Source organism: Gigantopelta aegis, chromosome 3 (assembly GCF_016097555.1).
Source record: "Gigantopelta aegis isolate Gae_Host chromosome 3, Gae_host_genome, whole genome shotgun sequence".
NCBI lineage: Eukaryota > Metazoa > Mollusca > Gastropoda > Neomphalida > Peltospiridae > Gigantopelta > Gigantopelta aegis.
Window position 1 is genome coordinate 8,624,183 of NC_054701.1, and position 25,322 is coordinate 8,649,504.

Below are 25,322 nucleotides of genomic sequence, written 5' to 3' on the forward strand. Positions count from 1 at the left end.
ACATATACACTTTTTCAAATGTATTTTGTCGACAATTTATCAAAAACTGTAAGTCGTCCAATGTCAACATTTCTCACTTACAATTCCAACTTTACTAGTATACTAGTTTGTTTGAGTTATACCTGCAAATTATGATCATAAGCTATCACCCAGTGTAGGAGCAAATCCTCGGGCAAAAAACGATAGATATTCAGGCAAAATGAGCATGCCTGAAGCCTTTTCAACATGTTTTCCATCATTCTACTACACACTTATTAATTATGATCAATGTCAAAATGCACAGTGATTTTTCGCAACCTTACACAGCTGTTTGGTAGTGATGCTCAGTTACTAAGCTAAGTGATGCTCACATCAATAAATTTATGTTGCAATTCAGATTAGTGCATTTTCTTTTAATTCGGACAAAAATTAGCCCAACCCCCACCCCCCAACACACACATGGGATCCCACACACCTGTTTATTTCTAGCTAGATTACGGCAACAAGAGCACATGAATGAACAAGCTATCATCTCGAGTGTTGATCTGATCAAACCGATTGGCTGCCATTTTGTCTTCGTATCAAAAGTTCTACCTACAAATCTTTGGGGTTTTTGGTGTTTTTTTCTTGATAATCTACTTCATGTTTATTTAGTGTAAAATTGTAAAATGATCTCCAAGGGTCAAATTTACAAATCTGTATTTTTTTTTTTAATGCAGGTGTTTAAGTATAGCAAATGTACAGATAACACGTGTCCGTTAGATGCAGTTTATCATAAGAGTTGTTTTAAAATGTATTTAAGGAATGAACGCAAGTGGATTAGTTTTAAACGAGTTGCAAGATAAATGGTATCTAACAGTTAAACACGAACATGAATGTAGTATTCTGGGCTCATATGTTTGAAGCTATCTTATGGCTATGAAATTGTAAAACAATTGTAGGCTTTGACATCACTACACCACAGGTCATAATGACATCATAGTTTCTTATACGTCTTCAGAAACCAGGTTTAAAAAACATTTTAACTAACACTTATTTACAACCATTGTGCTAGCAGTAACTTATATAGGTCACTGTGTGGTCAGTTTTGGATTAACTTATACCTAACAGAGTAATCAATTTCAATCGTGCTTTTTTTAACTGGATGATAATGCTGTTCTGACAGACATTATCGAAGAGCAGCCAGTTGTATGTTATCTCACATGTGTGTGTTATTTGTATGTGTTAGCCTACCAAAAATAATGAATGATATTGTCACCAACATGTATGTAAGAAATGTAGTTACATGATGCTAAGACAAAAACAGGTATTGTAAATTCAACCCTAAATGTTTAAAAGTCATTTCTGAAATCCAAGATTTCAAAATAACACCACATCTAACATTAAAATAGTAAAAAGGACAATGACTATATTGTCTAAAAAAATAGGAAGATTTCAAAATGTAAATAAATGACAACTGTCCATTGTTTTTAATAAATATATTTTATCAGCATAAAACACAACATATCTTGAATACACAGTGTCACTGGCTTGAGAATGTCCGCAAGATAAGATACCGAGTCCCTCACACCTGGGCAGAGTTCAGCCAAACCAAGCAGAAAAAACGTCAGCTAGACTGGTTTTTTTTTTAGCTTAAACCAAACAGCCACCTCGGGAACCAATCAAACAGTTTGTGAACAATAGCGAAACGTTTGCTGGCTGAACATATCCTGAACTACTGCCATCATTGTTATTCCTTTGTTTATTGCTCATTTTTAGCAAGAGCATCTGTATATATATGTAGCTTCTTCACAAGGGTCAACCGAGTGACTAAATCTGACTGAATGGCTGTATTTCCAGCAGTAGCAGTCCGTTCATCAAGACCTGGTGGATCGCCTTCATCAGATACAGCCGGGCAAACATCACAGGAAGCAAATGCTGCTTACCTTCCTGAAATAACATTGAAAATGTGATCACTGTACACCTACAAAACGTTTGGTTTACTTAACACCACCACTAGAGCACATTTCATGGTACACTGGCTGGAACAAGAAATAGCTCAATGGTCCCACTGACAGGGATCGATCCTAGACCGACTGCACATCAAGCAATCACATTACCACTGGGCTAATAAATCTGTTGAACTATTTACTGCAAGTAATTATATATCAATAATACAGCAGACAAACTTTAGACCAAAGTTCTGTTACATCCATATGTATTTATAAATGTAGTCAATTCATATTTATACTATAAAGTATACTGTTGGATAGCTTGCATTTTCCCATGACAACAGGGCTCAAACTGGAAGTAATTGTAGTTTAGCTGGATTTCACAAATGAAGAGTATTTCCTTAAATAGATATCTAAATATGCGTAATGTAAGGAGTATTTTATTAGCCAAGATTAACTGTTGTAGCCACTTTGTATAAAAATTAACAATGAGCTAATTTGGCAATGGACACTTTGACCCCTATAACAATAATGTGGATACTCACACCCAAGATGAGTATGCGTCCATAGTAGGAACTCAAACTCCTGCTCAAACTTATTAGGAAGTTAACAATCTGAAAATAAGATATTCAAACAAAATACTGTATAACCGGAAATTTGAGGATTTTTATTTTGGTGGGTTTTGAGGGTAAGTAGTCAGCATCGAAAATATAAATCCTTGAAAATATTTGAAAACATCAACAAATTCTATCTAAAATATTTATTGTGAAAACCATAACACACTGACAATTTACTGGAACATTTTATTTCCTGTCATGCGCAGTCCACCGGATACGACAAGAGAATAGTATAGTCAAAACAACAAGTTAGAATTTTAAAAACGTTATTGTGTGAATCTCACTGTTTGTTGAATATAATGAAATATTTTTAAATTTCGTATATTGTTTTTGTCAATGTCTGCCCACACTGCATCAGTGATTCCGGGGTGGATGAATGCAGATTTCAACATTTCCTGGCATGTTTTAAATTCTGCCATAACTTTCATAATCCACCTTGCATGAATTGGTTTTATTGCTGAAGCACGCATTTTGATCTTGATGTCTGTTACACCTTCGCCGTCTTTCATAGCCAGGGAAACCTGCTTTGAATACCATGTGCTGGACTTCATGGTGTCCTTAAGTGGTTTGTTCACACATACATCATAATTGGCTTTACACAAAATCAAAGACTGATCAGTTGTCTGTCGAATAGCATACTGGGTATCACAGTGGCTACAGCTGAGTGTTCTATTGTTTAACTTTACACGTCAGTGGTATCAAACAACTGGCAGCAGAGGTGAAACTTTAATCAACAATAACAAGTATTCTCTCAACTAGACTTGATAAAACTCAAAAATAAAATCACTTTCAATTTAGATTTGGCAAACGACGAAATTAAGAAAGCTTGAAATGTTTTTATACCCCAAACCACGAAAATGTTCAAAATGCATTTAAAAGTTGTATCACAGATCTTGTACTTTTAAGTCTTAACCACGAGACTTGTTCTTCATCAACTGATGAACTGGTAAAGTGGGCAATGTTTAATGAACTCCACTAACAGACTAACTACTGCTATAATCGTGTCTACAGCAAACAGCAAGTGTTACAGTTTAAATAAAATTGTTCCAATAAATATAGGTTATTACCAGTGTTTTGATATTATTAAAATCAAACATTAGGAATAACAATAATGTATTATGCTCACAAGAGGCTCGCATGATACAATTGTTATTTCTAATATATATTATTGATGATTTCAAAAATAAGCCCTTTATCATAAAATCTCAGCTTAAAAAACCTTTTTTGTAAACTTTAAAATCAACAATAATTCCAGTCTGCCATTACTCTATATTCAAATGACGTATGAGACTTTTTAAAATGGGAATGACATCACTTTGATTTACCTACATAACAAACTAGTGCCGGATGTTTTTGTTTTCAGAATGCTAAATAACTTTCAATGTAAAATTGATAATGAATTGTTTTTGTTTGATGACCATGACCTGATTAATTTGCATCTGATTATTTTATTGGATACACTACCTATAATTATGTGATAAAAGTGAATATCATGTGGTTTTTACTAACTTTATGAGTGTGTATTTTGGCATAAATGTCTGTCTTAAGAGGACCAATCTCTTCCACAGAGTTGAGGACAACATCAGGGTAAACAGATATGTAGTTGAAGAGCAGAACCCATTCTTCCTGTCAAAACAATACAGCAAACCATAACTAGTGGATATCTCTTCAAGTGAAGTAATTACATATATAAGCACAAAATATCTTATTCCCAACACCAGTCTCGGTGGTGTTGTGGTTAAGCCATTGGATATACATGTAAGGCTGGTAGGTACTGGGTTCGCAGCCCGGTATTGGCACCCACCCAGAGCGAGTTTTAACGACTCAATGGGTAGGTGTAAGACCACTACACCCTCTTCTCTCTCACTAACCACCAACTAACTACTAACCCATTGTCAGACAGCCAGCTCAAATAGTAAAAATAGTGTACACTATTAACTATACCATGCCTTTAATTCATAGTTACACCGACAAATGTTTATCTCAATACATGTGAAAAAATATACAAATCTGCAAATGTAGTAATGAAAATTCCTTCAGTCATTCAATGTAAAATTAGCAAATGAAAATAAAAACAGTAACATTGCTCCAATAGTTTAAGAAAATTAAAACAGTAACATTGCTCCAATAGTTTAAGAAGATTAAGAGCTGCAGTACTATTTAATATTTGTGTTTTACCGAATTTATGAAAGATCAACAAGGAGTTCATTCGACGTTCAATACTACTTGCCTCTTCTCTCAGCAGATCAAAGTTAACATTGTCTATGCTGGGAAGTTCTGGATAAACACCTGAAATGAAATATTTGTATATTACAATATTGACATAAACATGAATATAATAATATGTCAATACATGAGCCCGTGCTTATAAAACATTTAGAGTCCAAACTCAATCTCTAATTATGTCACACACATACAATTTGTATGGCATTGCCGTGATGTTACTGTTTCAGACTCTATTAGTGTCTCAGACTCTATTAGTGTCTCAGACTCTATTAGTGTCTCAGACTCTATTAGTGTCTCAGACTCTATTACTGTCTCAGACTCTATTACTGTCTCAGACTCTATTAGTGTATCAGACTCTATTACTGTCTCAGACTCTATTACTGTCTCAGACTCTATTAGTGTATCAGACTCTATTAGTGTCTCAGACTCTATTAGTGTCTCAGACTCTATTAGTGTCTCAGACTCTATTAGTGTCTCAGACTCTATTAGTGTCTCAGACTCTATTAGTGTCTCAGACTCTATTAGTGTCTCGAGTCTAGACTCTACAAGTTTTATAAGCACCAAGCAAGATCAATGCTCATTGCAGGAATGTAACAGTATGGTACTTGAGAAATGATATTTCTACATTTTAGACAATCACCAGTGTCTATGACACACTCCAAACATGTTAAAGGTGCTATATCAAAGTTACAAGATCAATGCTCATTGCAGGAATATAACAGTATGGTACTTGAGAAATGATATTTCTACATTTTAGACAATCACCAGTGTCTATGACACACTCCAAACATGTTAAAGGTGCTATATCAAAGTTACAAGTGCCAAATATTTCACTTTATTTACATATATTTGTGAGAATAGTTACATACTAATTGATCCCATGCATAACCTTGACATAAATAACTGAGGATTATCAAAATTGTAACTTGTTTATACTTGGTTTAAAAACCCAACAAAAGTCCAGCTAACCAAGTCTTGTTCTGTATGCCTTGATTCCGATCTTATCACATAATAAATACTAGGAAATCAATGAATTCACAAAATCTGGCAAGTTGACTGGAAAGGGGCATCAGACAGGTAAATTACATGAAGACTGCAAATGTTTGTTGGCAATCCATTGTCCACTAAAGATTTTACAAAGTGCTAAAATAGTTAAAACCATTTATGGGTATATAATTGATGGTATAATGATTATATTTCAAAGCAACTTTGATATATGGCACCTTTAATATAGCCATAATTGCCCTAACATAATGGGGAGAGGGTCATTAGGAAAAAACCCAGAAACAGTAATAGCAAGGTTTTTTTTAGCTAGACAAGAAGGATACTTTTAAACTAAAAGGACACTTTATTAGCATCTTTCTGTCTCAACCCATTATTTAACACTGCAATCTCACCCCCCCACTCCACACTGTCATATGACACTGGTTGATGATGCTACATACCTTTCTGAACCTCCTGTTGGAAATGTCTGAACAGGGTGGCTAGTCGTGCACAGTTGTAAATGACAAAGAGCCCTGCCCTAGTCTCGGCTCCAGGTCCTCCGTCAGCATGCTGTGAAACATCCAGCTTCAACTATAAGATATGTAAAAACAGAATTACAATACAACCTTCACAAGTTTTATAACATTCACAAAAAAACACAATTTAAGATTAATGGCTCCCTAAATCATACCTTTTGTTTTTTTCCCAACCATTTTTTTAACATGTGCGAGTGCCCTTCCCTCCCAATATGGGTGGGTACTCCAAAACAACAATTTTTTTCAGAGGGTAAAATGAGTATGGAGCCATACCCAAATTGTTTTTAGATTTTATTTTTTAAAGTTAAATCTTTGACAAAATTAATTACTCTATCATTACTGTATGATTTTCTTAAATCTAACCCTAAACATAACCCATTTTCTTTCTGGGGGAGGCCCCTCATACAACTTGTTGACTTTGGAAAGAAATGTTTTATTTAACGACACACTCAACATTTTATTTACAGTTATATGGCGTCAGACATATGGTTATGAACCACACAGATATTGAGTGAGGAAACCCATTGTCGCCACTTCATGGGCTACTCTGATCGATTAGCAGCAGTGGATCTTTTATATGCACCATCCCACAGGGCAGTACATACCACAACTTTTGATATACCAGTCTTGGTGCACTGGCTGGAATGAGAAATAGGGGATCGATCTCAGACTGACCATGCATGGAGCAGACGCGTTACCACTGGGCTACGTCCCACCCCATTATCCCCTAAGAATACAAGGGATATGCATGACCAAACCATGTTCGTTTGGAGAGACGCAAAGTGTATCGGTCGGAGTCTCGATGAAGCTTTGTTATCAGTTTTGACTGATTTGTAGTATGAAAATAAACTGAGTATATTAACGAGAATATCCATGATCACATGGTCACTTCAAAGTCTTTAGTCACAGGATTAAACATTTGATTAGTAGCTGATCTTTTTTTTAAAATTAAATCTTTGATGTTGTTAAGCATCAATCTATTGAGTTATCTCCCCTTGTATAAATCAAACGGGAACAAATGTTGCCTAATACTTATAATGTTCACTACCATATATCCAAAGCAGAATTTCATGTGTTAAATTATTTTGTATTCAACAGAAATGACCCAATACATGTAGTTGTGAAATGAGGTATTCATACTGCCGCGTACTGACTTGGCCTACAAAAGCAACACACCATGAAGATATAGAACATGATTGTTTACTCGGTTTTTACACGCCGTGTTCAACATCTCAAACTTGATTGCTGCTGCAGTAAGGGTCATCAGAGTCGACTCCCATGCGGAACCTGTCAAAACAATGCAATAAATGAACACAAATCTCACCGAGAAGTAACTTATTCATTATCAACATTCTAGTTGTTAAGTGTGGATTGTATCATAACTGACTGGATCCACATGACAGTGGAGATCTGTGACTGTACATAGGCAAATCTTTTAACTTGTTCAAGACTTCTTCTGATACAGGCCCATACAAATAGGACAGAACATTATGATGTTTCTCATTGCTGTTGAGTAAGACTGGTTGGAATGAGAAAAACACAATAAGCATATTCATAAAAACCTAGTGGTGTAAATCACTTTTAATACTGGTCATTTAAAGGTTTTAATTTTATTTTTCAGTTCTATAATCCATGTCACATATCACCAAAATATGGAAGTCATGTACAGCAATTTGTATTCAGTGGACTTGTCTAAACCAGATTCACTTAGAGTTCATCCAGAGTTATGGTTCTTGCGATATATCGATAAGAAATATACCAACGTAAATAAAACATGATATTGACAACACGTTTGGACTATGTGTAAGGCATCTGTAAAAGCAAGGCTAAGCAATGCCTGTTTTAGTGATTGGTATAAACCTGGCAGATCTTTGTGCTTCTAAGAAACCAATCAAACTCACGATAAACAAAATACAACGGGTCATCAGTGAGAAGCGGGCTGGGACACAAGTTCAGTCCTGACTTTTGAAAGTGGGATATTAACATTCGACTAATAAAAATATGTGTTCAAACCAGAACGCATATAAAACAACAAGCAGAATAAATAACATTATTTTATTGATTAAAATTTAAACTGATCGGTATGATGCAATGCAGGTATGAACACATACACATAATAATCTGATTTATCTTGGTACATTGTTTGTTAAGCCTTCAAAAAGGCGCGATTATTTCATAACACGTTCATTGGTGTCCTAATTACTGGGGAACTGCCGTCATTGTCTAAAAGGTGATCAATGGCAGACAGTAGAGGTAAGATCGCGTGCCAGTGTAGACAGAACTAATTACTACATAAATCGTTCTTAGGTTCTTGAATTTGCATCCTAATAAATTAATGGTAGCTGGATGGGACTTTACAACTGTGACGGTTTACACAGTATGCCGGTTTAGACAGATGCCAGTTTGAACAGAGTCCACAGTAAATATAAATATTCCACAAGAACATAGCAGGCATTACCATGCTTCCATTACAAACAATGAATGTGCAGGATGTTTTCAAGTTTAAAAATAGATGTAACTTTGATTAAGATAATATTAATACAACAAAAATAATCTCACATTATTCATTCACATCCTACTAATAGTAACTCTTAATGAAAAAAAATGTAAATGCACAATCATGAAATTTTATCATGTAACACTACATTGACATAAACTCACCACGGTCATCTCCATATTTCTGATCTGAGAGTTGTTTGACTTGTTGGAGACGTAATCTAAAACAATCCAATCAAACATACTGACAGAGTGAAAATACCAATCGTGATGACATTAATTAGTGTTAAATGTTAATACAAAACAGGGTCTGATTAGTTTGAATTGAGGAGAAACACCTAAGGAAGTAATATAGGAGTTCATTTCCAAAATGGGATACATGTCAGTAATAAGACAACTGGTAATGGAGATCAAGCGCCGAATGTGGCGCTGGACTGGCCATGTCATCAGAATGCCTCAAACAGCCCTACCAAGAGTGGCACTCCGATGGACCCCTCCTGGAAAAAGGAAACGAGGAAGACCGAAAGAAACATGGAGGACAGTAGAGAAGGAAATTCGAGAGGGCAATCTGAGCTGGGGGCTGCTGGAGAAGCTGGCAAAAGACAGGCAACAGTGGTGATCTCTGGTTACAGCCGTATGCGCTTCTTAGCATGAAAGGGATTAAGTAAGTTAAGTAAGTAATAAGACAAGAGAGTTTCTGTCAAAACGATATCTATACCCACTAAACAGGATCTTAAAAGTGTACTTTCTGCGATATATGCTACATCATGTTGCTTCAAAACCATGTGTGGTTTTTTTAAATCAAAATCATGTAAAGGGATATATCATGATTTTAAATTTCTTTTCATTCTTTACATTCATGTGATTTTCAGTAGAGTAAGAATGGATGGCTCCTGAGAAATTAATACTTTTAAAATTAAAAAAAGATGACACTTTTACAATCATCTGTTTTAAACAGTGTAAGGAATTAGAAATGCCTTATTGGACAGGTTTACCTGATGAAATCTTCAGCACTCATCTGATACTGACCTGCTCCTTCCTTTCTGCAGTCCACTGAACCAGTCACCAAATGACTCTGGAATGACATTTTATTACACAGTGTATGGTACTTCAAGATAAATACATATTAATAAAATTTGCTTTAAATAGATTTTTTTTAAATTGACCACCAAAAGTATTTAAGTTCCTCTCTCTTTTAAATTGTTCTTTCAAATTTTAAAAATAGTTTGACTAATAATTAAAAATAAAAAAAGACAAACAATGAAAAGGAATGTTTAAATGAGGACACCTCAGCATAGTTACTGTGTTAAAACTATATACAGTGACACCTGTCTAAACTGGACCCTGAACAAACGGTAAAATCGGAAGTTTGTCAAAACCAGTCCAGTCTCATGGTCCCAAAGTTTCTAATCTCTAAAACACGACCCACTTAACGCAGGATTCTGTATAAATGAGCTAAATATTAGGTTCCAGACTGATCCAATTTAGACAGGTTTCACTGTAGCTGTATGATTATCTTGATATTTAATTTGCACTTTCCCATAGACAGAACAACCACTGAGGTTGAGTACTCTACCACTGACAGTGTTTGACAACGATCACTGCACTGAGCTACACACTGCCCAAGGGCAAAGAGAGAACTAACCTGGTTAACTGGTGTTTGTTGAGTGGAAAGCATTCTCCACACGAGGTCAATTTGTTGATAGGTGAATGACAAATTTTCAGACACAATGTGCACACACACAACATCATCGGGCTGCTGAAAAAGAAAAGCTAGGATGTAAAAGAAAAAAATTAAAGATCCTGCAAGAAAGGAATTTTCGTTATAAAACAAGAAATTTCCAATCTTCATTAAGTCTCACTACACAGATGCCATCTGTCATTAAAATCCATATTATCTTGCCAAACTTCAGATGATGATTGCTAATAGAACGGGTTCTCATTGGCACTGGTGATCAACAAAAAACACTGCAGAGATATATTACATCTACATTTATTTTCACTCCAAAAATAGGAATATAGTTTTGTCCTATATAACGCCATCCGACTGCTGTATCTGTTTGCACAGGTGGTACAGGAACTAAGTTACACAGATCACCTGTTCCACTCTACACCCATGTCCCAAACAGTCAATATTACTATAGAACATTGGCAAAACTTACCCAGAGGATTTACAATTGCGAAATATAAATCGTTTTATGCAAAACTTGACCAAAGTGTGAACAATTGTAAAATACAAATGGTTTTAATTCTTCTCCAAGTACTAATATGTGAAGCACAACATGATGCACTATAAGTAGGAACTATAGTAATCGATGGTGTATATACTTTTTAAAGAAAGACAAAGAAATTTTGAGAAGAAGCATTACATATTTGATTGGTATTCATTTGGAAGATGTACTTCAAACTTATTTCACGGTTAGCTCTGCCACTTGCCAAATTCACCAATTGCGAATTTTGACAATAATTGGCGAATTTTATTTTAATTTGGCGAAAAAAAAATGTTTTATAATTTATATTTTTGTGGAAAATAGCTATAGGTTTTGGATTTTTAAAGATAATTTGGCAGAATTACCCAGAGCTAGCCCTGTATTTTCTGTCCTGTAATCTCTAATGAATCCCATTCATCATACTTTGTTTTAGTCTTCTTTACACATTTTCTTTGTGATAGGATTTCGTTAAACATTCACTACTCCTATGGAGTTATGAAATAACTTTGGTTTATAAATACAGATCCACTGATTAGAGACAGATGCACGTTCAGTCAGTGTATTGGATATAGAAGTCTCTGAGAATTGAACATCGACAAAACACAACCACTGATTAGAGACGGATGCACGTTCAGTCAGTGTATTGGATATAGAAGTCTCTGAGAATTGAACATCGACAAAACACAACCACTGATTAAAGACGGATGCACGTTCAGTCAGTGGATTGGATATAGAAGTCTCTGAGAATTGAACATCGACAAAACACAACCACTGATTAGAGACGGATGCACGTTCAGTCAGTCAGTGTATTGGATATAGAAGTCTCTGAGAATTGAACATCGACAAAACACAACCACTGATTAGAGACGGATGCACGTTCAGTCAGTGTATTGGATATAGAAGTCTCTGAGAATTGAACATCGACAAAACACAACCACTGATTAAAGACGCATGCACGTTCAGTCAGTGTATTGGATATAGAAGTCTCTGAGAATTGAACATCGACAAAACACAACCACTGATTAGAGACGGATGCACGTTCAGTCAGTCAGTGTATTGGATATAGAAGTCTCTGAGAATTGAACATCGACAAAACACAACCACTGATTAGAGACGGATGCACGTTCAGTCAGTGTATTGGATATAGAAGTCTCTGAGAATTGAACATCGACAAAACACAATCAAAAACAAATTCAGGTAACACATTTGAATGGAAAATGGGTTATGCAAAATTATATATGTGCAAGCCATGTACAAACAAAATGATTTTCTTGTAACTTTCAGTCAGTATTTCTGCCAAAAAGAACCTTTTGGGTATTGTGCTATGGAACTGAAGGCAACCACAGTCAACAGACGGTATGGGGGCCTTCCCCAGAAAGAAAATAGCTAATGTTTAGGGATATGGTTAAGAAAATTATATAGAAATGAAAAAAGAAAAATATATGCCAAAATATTTGGGTATGGCGCCATACCCGTTTTATCCTCTGGCAGAAACCCTGTCAGTAAATTGACTAAATTGTTTTATCACACCTTGTATCTTTTCTTTTATATGTAAAAATTAACTACTACGTTTAGAGAGTGTCTTTGTGATGCTTTTCCTTACTGGATGAGACATTCTATTACAGTAAACATATGACTATATATCACAGAAAGTTTAAAAAACCTGCAGACTGTCCTCAGATAAAGCATTCTCCAGTCTCGCTACACGGTGAAGAACATCTGTAGGTCCATCCACATATTTCACTGAAACAGGAAACATTTAAAATAATAACAAATCATTAAACACACAAACACGAAATATATCCTGAACAAAGCCCAATATAGAACATCAAAGAAAAGCAATTAGAAGCATTTCAGTGACCGCAGTATGATTCTTCAGAAGTACTACATTGTAATGCCCTTTAGATAAAACAATGTGCAGGTGTGAACATTTGATAATAAAAACATACATGTAGCCATTTGTTAGATGAAAAATGAAAAGGTAACAAGAATACAAGAATAGTGAAAACATGAAACTGTTACCATCAACGAAATGAAGATTTTTGTCATAAGCCTTTCTGCCTTGGACAAGGCAAGCTTCCTGTATATATTTCCTGAGATCTATGACAATGATTTCTGACTTGTCTGTCTCTGTCGAATCGGTGTCACCCTCACTTCCCTGCTGGTTAACCGTGACCCTGTTCACTGTATGCCTGAATGGTGAGACTTCTGCCTTGTGAGTCATGGCGTCCAGGGTTCTGGTATTTGTTGAAGAATCATGTGGCCGATATCCCAGAACATGGCACAACTCGAGGACAGCTGGAGAAGGCAGAAACGGAACTTCCCTCATTATGTGTCTGAAATATTCAACACATTTTAAAACCACATACTTTCTTAGTCAGGGATCACCCTGTCCATTGTCAAATTAGCCAACTGCTAATTTTTATACTGAGTAGATATAGCATTTAATTTTTTCCTAATAAAATACTTCTTAAACTAACCATATTTTAATAATTTCCAAGGAACTACTCTATATATCTGACAACTGACTGAACCAAAATATGTTCCAGTGTGAGCCCTGCTTAGTGTCAACATACACGGTGTATGAAGCATACGAACACTGACACCAATTGATTGGTTCATATCGCTTGTACAAGTCTGATTTTATGTAACCCATTTGTGGGGCAATATTTCGCACAAATCACTGATCTGTTCAAATGTCATGTAAAAATCAACTGAACTGAATTTTGGTTACCTAAGACTTTAAATATAGCTCCCAGATTAAAAACCACTTGTTTAGAAAGATCAAAATGGAAGTTATAACTAATACCCATAAAAACATCCTGGAAAAACAGCTTACTTACCCTGTAGCCTTAAGAAGTTCTGTTACATGCTGCAATATTGCTATAGCTCGTAAACACAGAGGTGTCACTGGAATCTGGTTTACAGATTCTGCTGTATCAGAGGTATGGACTGCCATACTGGAATATGCCGTATCAAGTCCACTAATTTCATTAGCTTTTTGTATGTTGCCACGGTGTTCTGTTGCCAAACGATTATGCTGATCATTGGAACTGTCATGGCACTGGATGTTTATGACATCATGGTCACCAGTAATATCAGGAACATGGTCATCCAGATGACCAGAAGCAGCAGGCATTTTTGGGTCACAAGAAGAGGAATGGTCTGTAGTGTTACGAGTACCAGTGATGTCAGGTCTGATAGCGCTACGGTCAGCAGGACAGTCAGTGTTTGTGGTGGTCGGTGGACCACTCAAAGAGGCTGGGTCCTTGGTGTTATTACTATGAAGGTTCAAAGAATTCAGATCACTGAGAGAGGCTGGGTTCATATTGTCACTGTCATTAACAGTTGCAGGCACCAGACTCTTCATGTCACCAGGACATGCAGCTTTAAGAGTTGGGTATTTGTCACTACAGTCTGTGTATAGTTTCTCATGAAAGCCTGCTCTGCAGTCATCACCAGTGACAACCAAGTTAGTACAAGTAGCAGCCACGTCAGCTGAGTTTAACAACACTACATGCGTTTTGCTCTCACTCTGGTCAGTTTTTCCATAGTTGTTTCCTTTATGAAGAACCTTGTTAATCACATTCCAGTAGGCTTTTGATCTGTCCACAAACAGAACCAGAGCATGGTAGTCTGCTTGACAGACTCTCCGGATTGGCAGTTGTGTTCTTTGACTGTGCTGTACAATATCATCTTGTAATGCAGAAATATCCTTGAGAAAAAAAAAAGAAAAAAAAGATTCCTGATACAAATGTATATGTACAGTGATAATTTAAGCATCAGTGTTTGCATCAAGTGGTTGTTGGATATTCCTGTATACATTTTCCCTAGATACAATGCACATGATGGGATTAAATTGGAAACATCTACTAATACACTTTTGGTGAATAGAATATTAAATTTAAAAAAAAAAATTCATATGTGCTAATATTTCATAAGTTCTGAACTAACAAATGATTTGGATGAAAATTATTATAAATTAAAGGTAGAGAAAACTCAAACAAAAGATTTATGTGTTGGAAAGATGCATACCTGGACCACCAACACATACTGACACTTTAACAAATGAAAAACGCGTAATTTTAGAGTTAATAAAAAAACATGATTATTCCTGCTAACTGGGGGCAGCCATTTTGTTTTGTTTTTGTGACGCCCGGTGGTATAGCTTGGGGCGAAATGACGTCAGCTCGGTCCATCTGCTCTATGCACAGTATAAACAAACACTCTAATTTATGACAAGGCGCTTCGCTTTCATCAACCTGACTTGCAAAACAACATAAATGACTTGGTAGTATAATAAACTATTTAACTAAATATATTTCAATTTGCATCAATAGAACGAAATGGCGTTATAGTATTTTTTTTTTTTTTTAAATCTAAAGAAAAAAATGCATATTATTAAGCCTGTTGGTAGGATACGTTCGAGCAAAAACGACCACTCATGATACCTAAATGATAATTATCTTTTCTTTGGGACTACGTAATTGGTAAGTTTTGTGATTTTAGATGGGAAAGTCTACTTAATCAAGGGTTATACAGAATTACTTACAATAATAAAGCAAGACGGCTGATCGATTAGAGGGATGTCCGTGCGGTTAACACACAATACCCTGTGATCTTAATAAAAGAGGCACGTCTTTTTAATGTGTCTAGACACAGTGTTTGGGGACTGTCTAAATATACACCTGCCAATCAGGAACCACAGGTACAGGCCTCGGAAAGAAACGACCAATTAACTAAGAAAACACTCCGATTATTATTTCAGTACGTGGGTTAACTTATGTACAAACCATAATACAGTTATTTCAACACTTTGATAATGGTGGTTTATTTTGTATTAAATATAATATATAATTGTTGCTGGCTTACTGGGATGACTATTATTACAGAATATTGCGGTGCATCTGCAAAAATCAGGTATGTTTTGTTTCTTCAGTTCGAAGACTAATTCCTGATGTGACACGTTAGGTATTATGTAACCACCAGCTTGCCAGAGGGTGTATTCACTGGGATGGTACAAAATGGCTGCGCCCGTTATATATAATAGCCGTCACATTTAACCGTTTTATTAATTAACTATATGATTATACTTGTTGATATTAAGCAATAATGTGCATTATATATTGTTGAAAATGCATACCAGGTCAAATGCCTTGATTGTCCCCTCCTTTAAGTACTTCTGCCAGAGGGTAAAACACAGGGCACAATATTTGACGCGAACCGCCATTCTGTTCGCGTGTTGGTTACGCAAAATTAAATTTACGCGAACCGCAAAATGGTTACGTCATGACCAGCAAACATTCAGAAATTAAAACTTGCAAACTTCACGATTACAGGACGTTTATTCATGCAGACATACTACTAGTATTTCGACAAAAAAGTGTTTTATTTAACGACGCCGCTAGAGCACATTGATTTTTTATCTTATCATCGGCTATTGGACGTCAAACATATGGTCATTCTGACACTGTTTTTTTTAGAGGAAACCCGCTGTCGCCACATAGGCTACTCTTTTTACGACAGGCAGCAAGGGATCTTTTATTTGCGCTTCCCACAGGCAGGATAGCACAAACCATGGCCTTTGTTGAACCAGTTATGGATCACTGGTCGGTGCAAGTGGTTTACACCTACCCATCGAGCCTTGCGGAGCACTCACTCAGGGTTTGGAGTCGGTATCTGGATTAAAAATCCCATGCCTCGACTGGGATCCGAACCCAGTACCTACCAGCCTGTAGACCGATGGCCTGCCATAACGCCACCGAGGCCGGTAGTATTTCGACAAATGTTTTAGGCTGAATTTTAGATCCGAACCCAGTACCTACCAGCCTGTAGACCGATGGCCTGCCATAACGCCACCGAGGCCGGTAGTATTTCGACAAATGTTTTAGGCTGAATTTTAGATACTTGATTCGCAGCAAACCAGTAAACAACGTTATATTTCAACAGTTGTAAGTTACAACCAGTCTAAAGTAAATGTTCAGTATAGAGTCGAGCCAAAAGTTTTAAAGAAATGTGCTCAGACCACTGGGGACTGCTAAATTATCTCCTGCTATTTTATCTAAAGGAATATATGTAGACATAATATTGGATGCCTATAATTTTACATATGTTAAAAACAGTTTTAACGTAAACAGGAATCCAAAAGTGTCACAAAAATCGAAAACATTGCATAATGAGCTTTAAAAAACAAACATTTGGAACGTCACTGTAGTATATAAGTACCATCGATAAAGTGAAAGTAGCGTAACCAGCGCAAAACGAAAAAAGGAATCCCTTCAAATAATTATGTATCTATTTCAAAGGCGTAGCGCCCAATACACATGTGTGTAATGCAAAAACTTAATCCGGGAATAGGTCGAGGCTGTATGTAATTGTTCTATAAAATATCCTCTTAAAAGTGATTCGAAAAAAGATAGAAAAAAAAGCCTCCAAAAAGGTTCAGAATGCTTCTGCAGCGGTTCTGAGTTTCAAGATTTTCACAGGGGGAGGCCTCCCGAATCCCCCGGCTCGGGCACGCCTTTGGTGTGCATAATGCTAAAAAAAATGTGTGGTTACGCCCCTGTATTTTGTTTCAGTACTGGGGCTGATATTCAGTTCTTTTATAATATTATTTACTTTAGCAAGCATTAAAAACATTTTTTTTGGTAAAATGTTTTCTTTTGTATTTGTTTTAACTTTATGTTTGAGCTAAAAACTATGTATTTAAAATATAATTTCAACGTAATTTTGAGGTAACCAATCAGGTAACCCACGGGTTACGCAAATATAATTCACGTAACCGAACAACTGGTTACCTAGGTAAAAACCAAGTGAACCGACTTCCGGGTACCTCACATTTCGAAATATTGTCCCCTGAAAACAGGTATGGCACCATACCTAAAACAATGTGCAGCTTTGTTTTTTAAATTAACCTTTTGAGAAAATTAATTACTCTTAAGAGTCTTATCATTACTGTATGATTTTTTTTAACCCTAAGCATAAACATAAGACATTTTCTTTCTGGGGCAGACCCCCCCCCCCCCCCCCCCCCCCCCCCCCCCAATCCCCTGTTGACTGTGGTGCATTCAATTCCATAGCACCATACCCAAAGGTTTCTTTCTGGCAGAAACACTGATTGTACATGTATACATGCACAAGTATATATTATATCCATGTAGGTCAACAGGCGCCAGACATCAATTTATGGAAGCTACTGCTGCCACGACAGCCACCAATTTTTCATGATTACAAATATACACACCAGATACAAAAAAGTACAACATACATGTATACATGTACACTATGCCTAGTTTTACAAACAGCCTCTGGTACTAGCAAGTAAAAAGATATTCCCATATGGTACCATGTTTGTGCATCAGCAACATGTATCATATGCCATAAATAAAATGAAGACTTCCACACTTTATATCACCAATGAACAGCTGTATGGTATTTAGAGCTCTATGAACCATGTAGAACAGTAGCCTGGGAATGTGCACGCCTCTGAAATTTGAAAATCTGTGACCCATTTATTGGTTGTAAACACAGAAATAAATCCATGTAACCCATTTCATTTTTGCATAACTTGTTATATCCATGTAAATGGTACTCAAAATTTTGCGCAAACCAAAAATAGGATACGCAAAATTTAATTTGCTTGAACGTGCAAATTAAAAAAAACGCTCTCACAATTTTCAAAGGACGTATGTGAGGTGCTGTAATATACCGGTGTAGTTTTTTGATTACTTGAAGTGCTTATTGATGGGTGACAGGTGGCAACATTGTCATGGCTACTGCTGCCTCCACGACTACCACCACAAGCTTATGAACAATAAAAATCACTGTAAACAACTTACTGCTTAAATGCAAAAACAAATTATGATAATCACAACTCATCATAACTATGAATACCAGGCACATGAACGAAAATGTAGTTTGATACATCTGCTATAAACTGGGTGTCAAACTCAGTTGATGGCAGATGCATCAGACTAAGATAATGATGACTGATTAGGCGTAAAAAAACAATGTGTTATAGAGTAGGTACATTAGGTAGGACCTTTTTTCCCCATTTCTTTTCTTTTTTAAATCGAATCAAACCAAGAAACCGTGATTGGCAGAGGTGTTCCAAATCTAGTTTGCTGATTGCAAAAAATCATGGATCATGATTTTTAAAAAAACATTAAAAAAAAATTAATTATTTTTTTTGTTTTGTTTACATAAAATTAAGGCAGATGGGGAAACCGGACACATATTTTTTTTAGGCCTTACTCAGTAACTACTTAAACTAGTGGTATGATGTCAATTAAATAGTCCTCAGCCTCATCTGCTGCGCCATATATCATATAATGCATATTTATGTCAAGCACATACCACACTCCTTTTAAATCCCAACCCACCACAAAAGACCCCCACCAACACATACACATACACACAAGCACAACAAACATAAAGTGATCATAAACAAAACATGGACTATGATGGAGTGATGGACTTGCTGTGTCGGCTTACCTCGGATGATAAATCCTCAAGGCATCCTTTTGGTACAATAAAATCGCCATTATTTAAACGTCTCGATTGCCTACAAACATTTACATTTTTGTAATCGATGTTTCTTTTTTCACAGTAGCCTCTGATAGTGCGCAATAATTCATTTATCATACTCGCTTCTCCCTGTTCGCATATTTCTCTGGGCGCCGCCATCTTGTTTACTTGTAAAATAAGGGAGCGCACTCTAAATGTATTATTAACTGCTACAGGTTGTAATTATCAAAGAAATAATTTCCGTGTCAATGTTCGAGATGAAATATTTACAGAGTAAAAACAGCTGCGGGTCTGATTGGTTGTAATATGTGACATTTATTATTTGTGAAAATACTGTTATCCATTGACAATAAATAAACTTTTATTTGTTATATAGTTGTTCTTCATTGGTGAACCAGTTTCGGTGAGCATAAGCATTCAGTTTTAAAGCCCCTGCGCGTGCTGTAACCTCACCGTGGTGCAGGGGTGTATCATTCTCTTTGAGAATGGCCAATACAGCACAAATTGAAATTTTGAGTAAAAGTCAGTATCTATCTGTGATATTTGTATTTTTGCACAGTTCTTTACACTGTTTTTATTTATATCTTGAATTTTTATATTGATGTTAATCATCACCTTATTTGTTTGCATTACCATAGTTTGACCCCCAATACCCGATGTATTTTTATGGTGGGGTGTCATTAAACATTCATTCATTCAGTTTTAAAGCATATGGATATTTATAAAAAGACAGTTGTCCAAATAGCTACCTTTTTATTAGTATTTCTACACTTCAAATGAACACTAAACTGGCCGCTATGTAGCTAAGTTTACCACACGATAGGCCTACATAAGAGGTTGAAAACAGTGCATGCAAATTAAGTACACATAAATCCATACGTGTACACATACTATTAAACAAATATCTTATAATAACTTAGTTATTATGTTACTTTATTAAATACTGTAAATTAAATACATGTAGTATAATCATTTATGAGAGAAAATATAGACTTTAACCTATTCTACTAGCTATTCTATAAATAGAAAGTAACCATTTAATAAAAAGCTAATCAAGCTAAGTCACAACGTTATATTTAACATAACTACAATAATATTACTATATTATTAATCACTAAATCTCCTAATCTCAATTCTTGATTAAAATAAGTAATTAAAACAGGTAGTTAATGTGTAAACCATGTACAATATGTATTTACCTTTAAAATTATCTGTGAATGTTAGTTGTGCAGTTGATGTGAACAAAAGCTTGTCTTCTCATAAAAGTGGTCTGTTCTCCTTGAATGTCATAAAGCTTCTGACCAACAGAACAGAGAAACAATGACACTGGGCTTGCAAGAACTGAGTTGTCAGTGAGCACGACCCAAGCACAGAAAACCAAAGACAGCAGGAAAACAAAGAAAGTATAACCTGACAGAATAAAACTATGTGAACAGTGTTTTAAAATAGTATGTGTGCAGTGAATGTAGTTTAAAACACCCGGTTACAATACGAAGTTTGCTTTTGTTTAACGACACCACTAGAGCACATTGATTATTTTTATCATTGGCTATTGGATGTCAAACATTTGGTAATACCGACCCATAGTAATCAGGGGAAAGCCGCTACATATTTTCATTAGCAACAAGGGATCTTTTATATGCACTTTTCCACAGGCAGGAAAGCCAATACCACGGCCATTGATCAGTTGTGGTGTGCTGGTAGGAACGAGAAAAATCCCAGTGATACGATGCTTAAACATCAGTTTCATTAGTAAATGTCGGCAATAGACATTGATTTGGTACAAGAACGTTGACAAAAAGGATAGATTTATTGTTTTTGTAATCCAGGGTTCAACAAATGCTTGAAAAAGTCACTATCCCTCACAAAACGTTTGGCTGGTGCCCTATGTATTATAGTAATCAAATACAGATGATAGTATCCACTAGCTCAGAAAGAAAATCAACTAACTGCGACCAAGGGCTAGTGAATGTGTCGAACCCTGTGTCATCAGTGTAAAGGATGAAACCAGGCGCGTGTGCATTAGTGTGTAGACTGTGGCGAGCGAAGGTTCAGTGGGAGTACGGGTGGGGGAGAGGGGGGTCATGTCTCCCGGAAAACATTAAAAGAAGAAAATCTCCTTAGGAACATGTACGGTTGGCCTAAAACACAAAAAATAGGCAAGTCTTTCTTACCCACCCCCAAACCCCTGATTTAAAAAAGGGTTATGGTTATCACTGGCGTAGGAAGCGGGGGGTGGGGGGGGGGTGGGGGGGGCAAGGGGTCATGTATCCCCACTTTGTAGCAGCAGAGATGATTTTTATATTGTTACTTCCCCCGAACAGACAACTGGACTCGGTGAAGATTGTTTAATAGGGTTCTTTATTCCGGAGAATAGGTTAAATATAGTCGTAACAAACCCTATAAGCAAAAATGGCATTATGAAAATACATTCACAACTACACATAAATAGTCCTAAAACACCATACTAAAACACATTAAAATATATACATTTTGTATACTCTGTGAAAAAAGAAACGCATAGGTGATAGGGGAAGAAGAAAAGTGTTTGATTTTACAAAATATCGTGGGTTTTTTTACAATGTTGCTGAATGACCATGTTTGTTAATGTTCCTGGAATGGGACAGCATGCCCACATGCACCCTAAAACAAACTTAACGCACGTCGTGGCACGTTGTGTTACAATTGCAGGAAATCGGCGTGAAATGGTCAGATTTTGGCGAATGCACGTGAAACTCGGCTAAAAGATTGGGGTAGTGATGGGTATTTAAAGCTGCAATGCTCGCAATGATGTCTCATTTCCATTTCGACGTAGACAAGTTACAAGATGCCAAGACTAAACCTGTCGAATCGAAACACTGCAATAGGCCGCCTCCAGTTAGGTGAATCGCAGTCAGCAGTCGCACGCCACATGAACGTCCATCAGAGCACCATTTCACGTCTCGTGGAAGATCTCGCATAATAACTGCAGCAAGATCGCTACACCTGGGTTCTGCACTTGCGTCACCGAACTGCCACAGCAACTAAGACTGCTGGACGCATACCTGTTATGAGAAGGGTGCCTGCACAAACCATTCGGAACAGACTTCGAGAAGCTGGTTTACGGGCTAGGAGACCGTATGTTGGCCCCGTCCTGCGACGTCAACATCGATATTTACGTGTTCGCTGGTGCACGAATGTACAAGGATAGAACTTGGAAAACTGGCGGCGAGTATGGTTCAGCGACGAGTTACGTTTCCTTCTACAGCGACGTGATCCACGGCAACGTGTTTACAGATGCCGCAATGAACGTTTTGCCAACAACTGGTCACTAAGTTGACAGATTCGGTGGATGGAGCGAGTGTCATGATGTGAGGAGTCATCTCATACACCGGCAGAAGTGAAATTGTGTTCGTACAAGGCAACCTGACAGCTGTACGCTACCGGGATGAAATTTTTCGCCGTCACATGCTTCCCATTTTGGATCGACAGAGAGAACTCTTTCAGCAGGACAATGCCAGGCCGCATACGGCACGTGTAAGAATGGATTTCCTACAGAATGAGAACATTAATGTGCTTTCATGGCCATCTAGATCGCCGTATCTCAACTCCATTAAACATCTATGGAACGAACTAGACAGACGTGTACGCCAGCGTGACCCGGAGCCTCAGACGCTTCCGCAACTGTCACATGCACTGCAGGAATAATGGGCTAGGATTCCAGGTGCCCGAATTCAGAGACTCATTCAGTCTATGCCAAGGAGATGTCGCGCAGTGATTGCTGCTGCTGGTGGGCCACAAGGTACTGATTTCAGCGCCCTCTTGCGACGCTGTTTGGTGACAAAAACGCCTCCACTGCCGTCAGTCGATAGCAAGAACATTGCCACATACTCATGTCACATTTGACTGTGATACGATCATAAATAACGAAATTATGCCACTTTATATTAAAGAGATAATTCCATGAATATTTCGCCTATGCGTTTCTTTTTTGACAGAGTATATAAATAGACTCTGCAGTCTAGTTATTATGTACATATCATAGCAAATCGCTTAAACAAAAGAAATAACCATACATTGAGTAATATTTAACATCGCTACAGTAAACATCAAATATAGGCATTATATACACAATACCGAATTACCGTACGTTAACCGACTGAACATTAATCAATCGCCGGTAATCTTAAATCATTACACATATGGCGATATATAGTATAATAAAATAAAAGTAAGGTACACAAACATTGTCCTCATAGGTGATACGGTTTACCTAGACACATTGAAATACAAGTACCTTTAGCTGTGGGCTTTAGGGCGGTAACATCATGAAAACCGTCAAAACGTCTACAAGAAACAAGTAAAATGAAATGAATACTATTCTAATTTAATATACACACATACACACTATTCACATACATTTCTAAAACAATAATAACGACTCATTTAATTATGGCTTGGCTATAGGAATATCCATTATTGTTACAGCGTAAGTGCCACGCCCAAATTCTAATACATTAATTCAGTTTATTCCTTTATCAAAGTAAATGTTAATTGTAGTTATTTATTTAAACCTTATTTGTAATTTATAAACTGTACTTTATATATGTTAGTAACATAGTAAAGTGAATTAGAAAAGTGGAAATATAACTCACCAATTATCCCAGTATAGTTTAAAGGCAGATCGAGAGTACCTAGCCTGTGCAGTTCGTGACAGGTGACAATGAATAACCACCAACTGGGTCAAACACAGCTGGCCAGTCTATTGGTTGATCGTCACTGGTCCAGGTCAGAGGTCAAATGTATAGACAGGTTTAGGTGCATGTGTTTTGTGCATAATAAAATCATTAAAACAATAAAACCATTTGGTTACAATCTATTTATACATGTATTTATATGTGTGTGTGTGTGTATGCCCCCACTTTGTAGCACCTTCCTACGCCCGTGGTTATAATAATAACTTTATTTAATGTGGGAGACAAGTTTAGCACAAGCTAACCTTCCACCGGGCCTTAATACTGTATATGCTTTGTACTGTTACACTACTGCTATAGATGTATGCATAGGCCCTACGAATTGACTAGAAATACACATTAAAAAATCCTAAATCTAGAAAGTATAAAAAGTACGACTATTGCTGATACGTTTTAAATCTCTTACTGGACAGACACCTGTTAGTTGTGCACTATTAACATTACAGATACTGAACATATATATAAAACAGAATCCAAACACATAAAAAATCCCAACAACAACAACAAAATACCAAAACAAACTACGTGTTTGAAGTTCGCAACCGACGTTTGGTGTCTAATATCAAAAGGAATTGTATTCCATATCTGTACACTTGAATAACTGAATGACTTTTTACATATTTCAGCGAAGGCCTTGATAACTGAAGCGTGTCATTGCTAGTGGATCTTAGATTATAATATTAGATATTGGTGCTAGGAGAGATGTAATATATTCTGGAGAAATAACCATAAGATTCCGATGTCGTATTTTATTCTGTCGGGGACAAAGTAAAATATTTAGTTCCCTAAACATATCTTTAGACGGTGTTAACAATGGCACACTGTACCCAAACTATAGCAGCAAAGTCGAGAACTGGAATTATATATGCTTAATAAGTCTCCCGAGAAATGAGATTGTAGAGGCCAATCTTGAAATCACTTGTCTAATGTGTATGGTCCATTTCTTTTTTCATTTCAACTTATTTTCGTGCTTATATCCAATTAAGGTTAAAGCACGCTGTCCTGGGCACGCATACCTCAGCTGTCTGGGCTGTCTGCCCAGGACAGTGGGTTAGTGGTTAATTGTTAGTGGTTAGTCAAAGAG

General features: G+C 36.6%; 1 protein-coding gene across 3 annotated transcripts; it reads right to left on the reverse strand.

Moving 5' to 3' along the window:
* Positions 1-1,442: 1,442 nt before the first annotated feature.
* On the reverse strand, positions 1,443-19,654 carry LOC121367476 (DALR anticodon-binding domain-containing protein 3-like). 3 transcript variants are annotated; one of them, XM_041491667.1, is made up of 13 exons: positions 19,473-19,654; positions 13,823-14,694; positions 13,002-13,315; positions 12,643-12,722; positions 10,415-10,525; positions 9,765-9,844; positions 8,935-8,990; positions 7,478-7,560; positions 6,199-6,328; positions 4,758-4,816; positions 4,037-4,153; positions 2,456-2,524; positions 1,443-1,908 (listed from the first exon to the last, which is right to left on the reverse strand). In XM_041491667.1, exons 1-13 carry the CDS (start codon positions 19,620-19,622, stop codon positions 1,789-1,791), a joined length of 2,241 nt encoding a protein of 746 aa, XP_041347601.1. In that variant the 5' UTR covers positions 19,623-19,654; the 3' UTR covers positions 1,443-1,788. The 3 variants fall into 3 exon arrangements, 2 of the variants coding, with proteins under 2 accessions (XP_041347601.1, XP_041347600.1); XM_041491666.1 differs by having other exon boundaries at positions 10,415-10,528; XR_005957386.1 differs by lacking the exons at positions 1,443-1,908; positions 2,456-2,524; positions 4,037-4,153 and having other exon boundaries at positions 7,450-7,560; positions 10,415-10,528.
* Positions 19,655-25,322: the final 5,668 nt, after the last annotated feature.

Coding starts and splice junctions, on each gene's coding strand:
- LOC121367476 (XM_041491666.1), bottom strand. CDS start 19,622: ATGATAAATGAATTATTGCGCACTATCAGAGGCTACTGTGAAAAAAGA. Junction 10,529..12,642: donor TATCTGAGGACAGTCTGCAG/GTTTTTTAAACT, acceptor TTTCTTTTTCAG/CAGCCCGATGATGTTGTGTG. Junction 6,329..7,477: donor ACACGGCGTGTAAAAACCGA/GTAAACAATCAT, acceptor CATATCTTATAG/TTGAAGCTGGATGTTTCACA.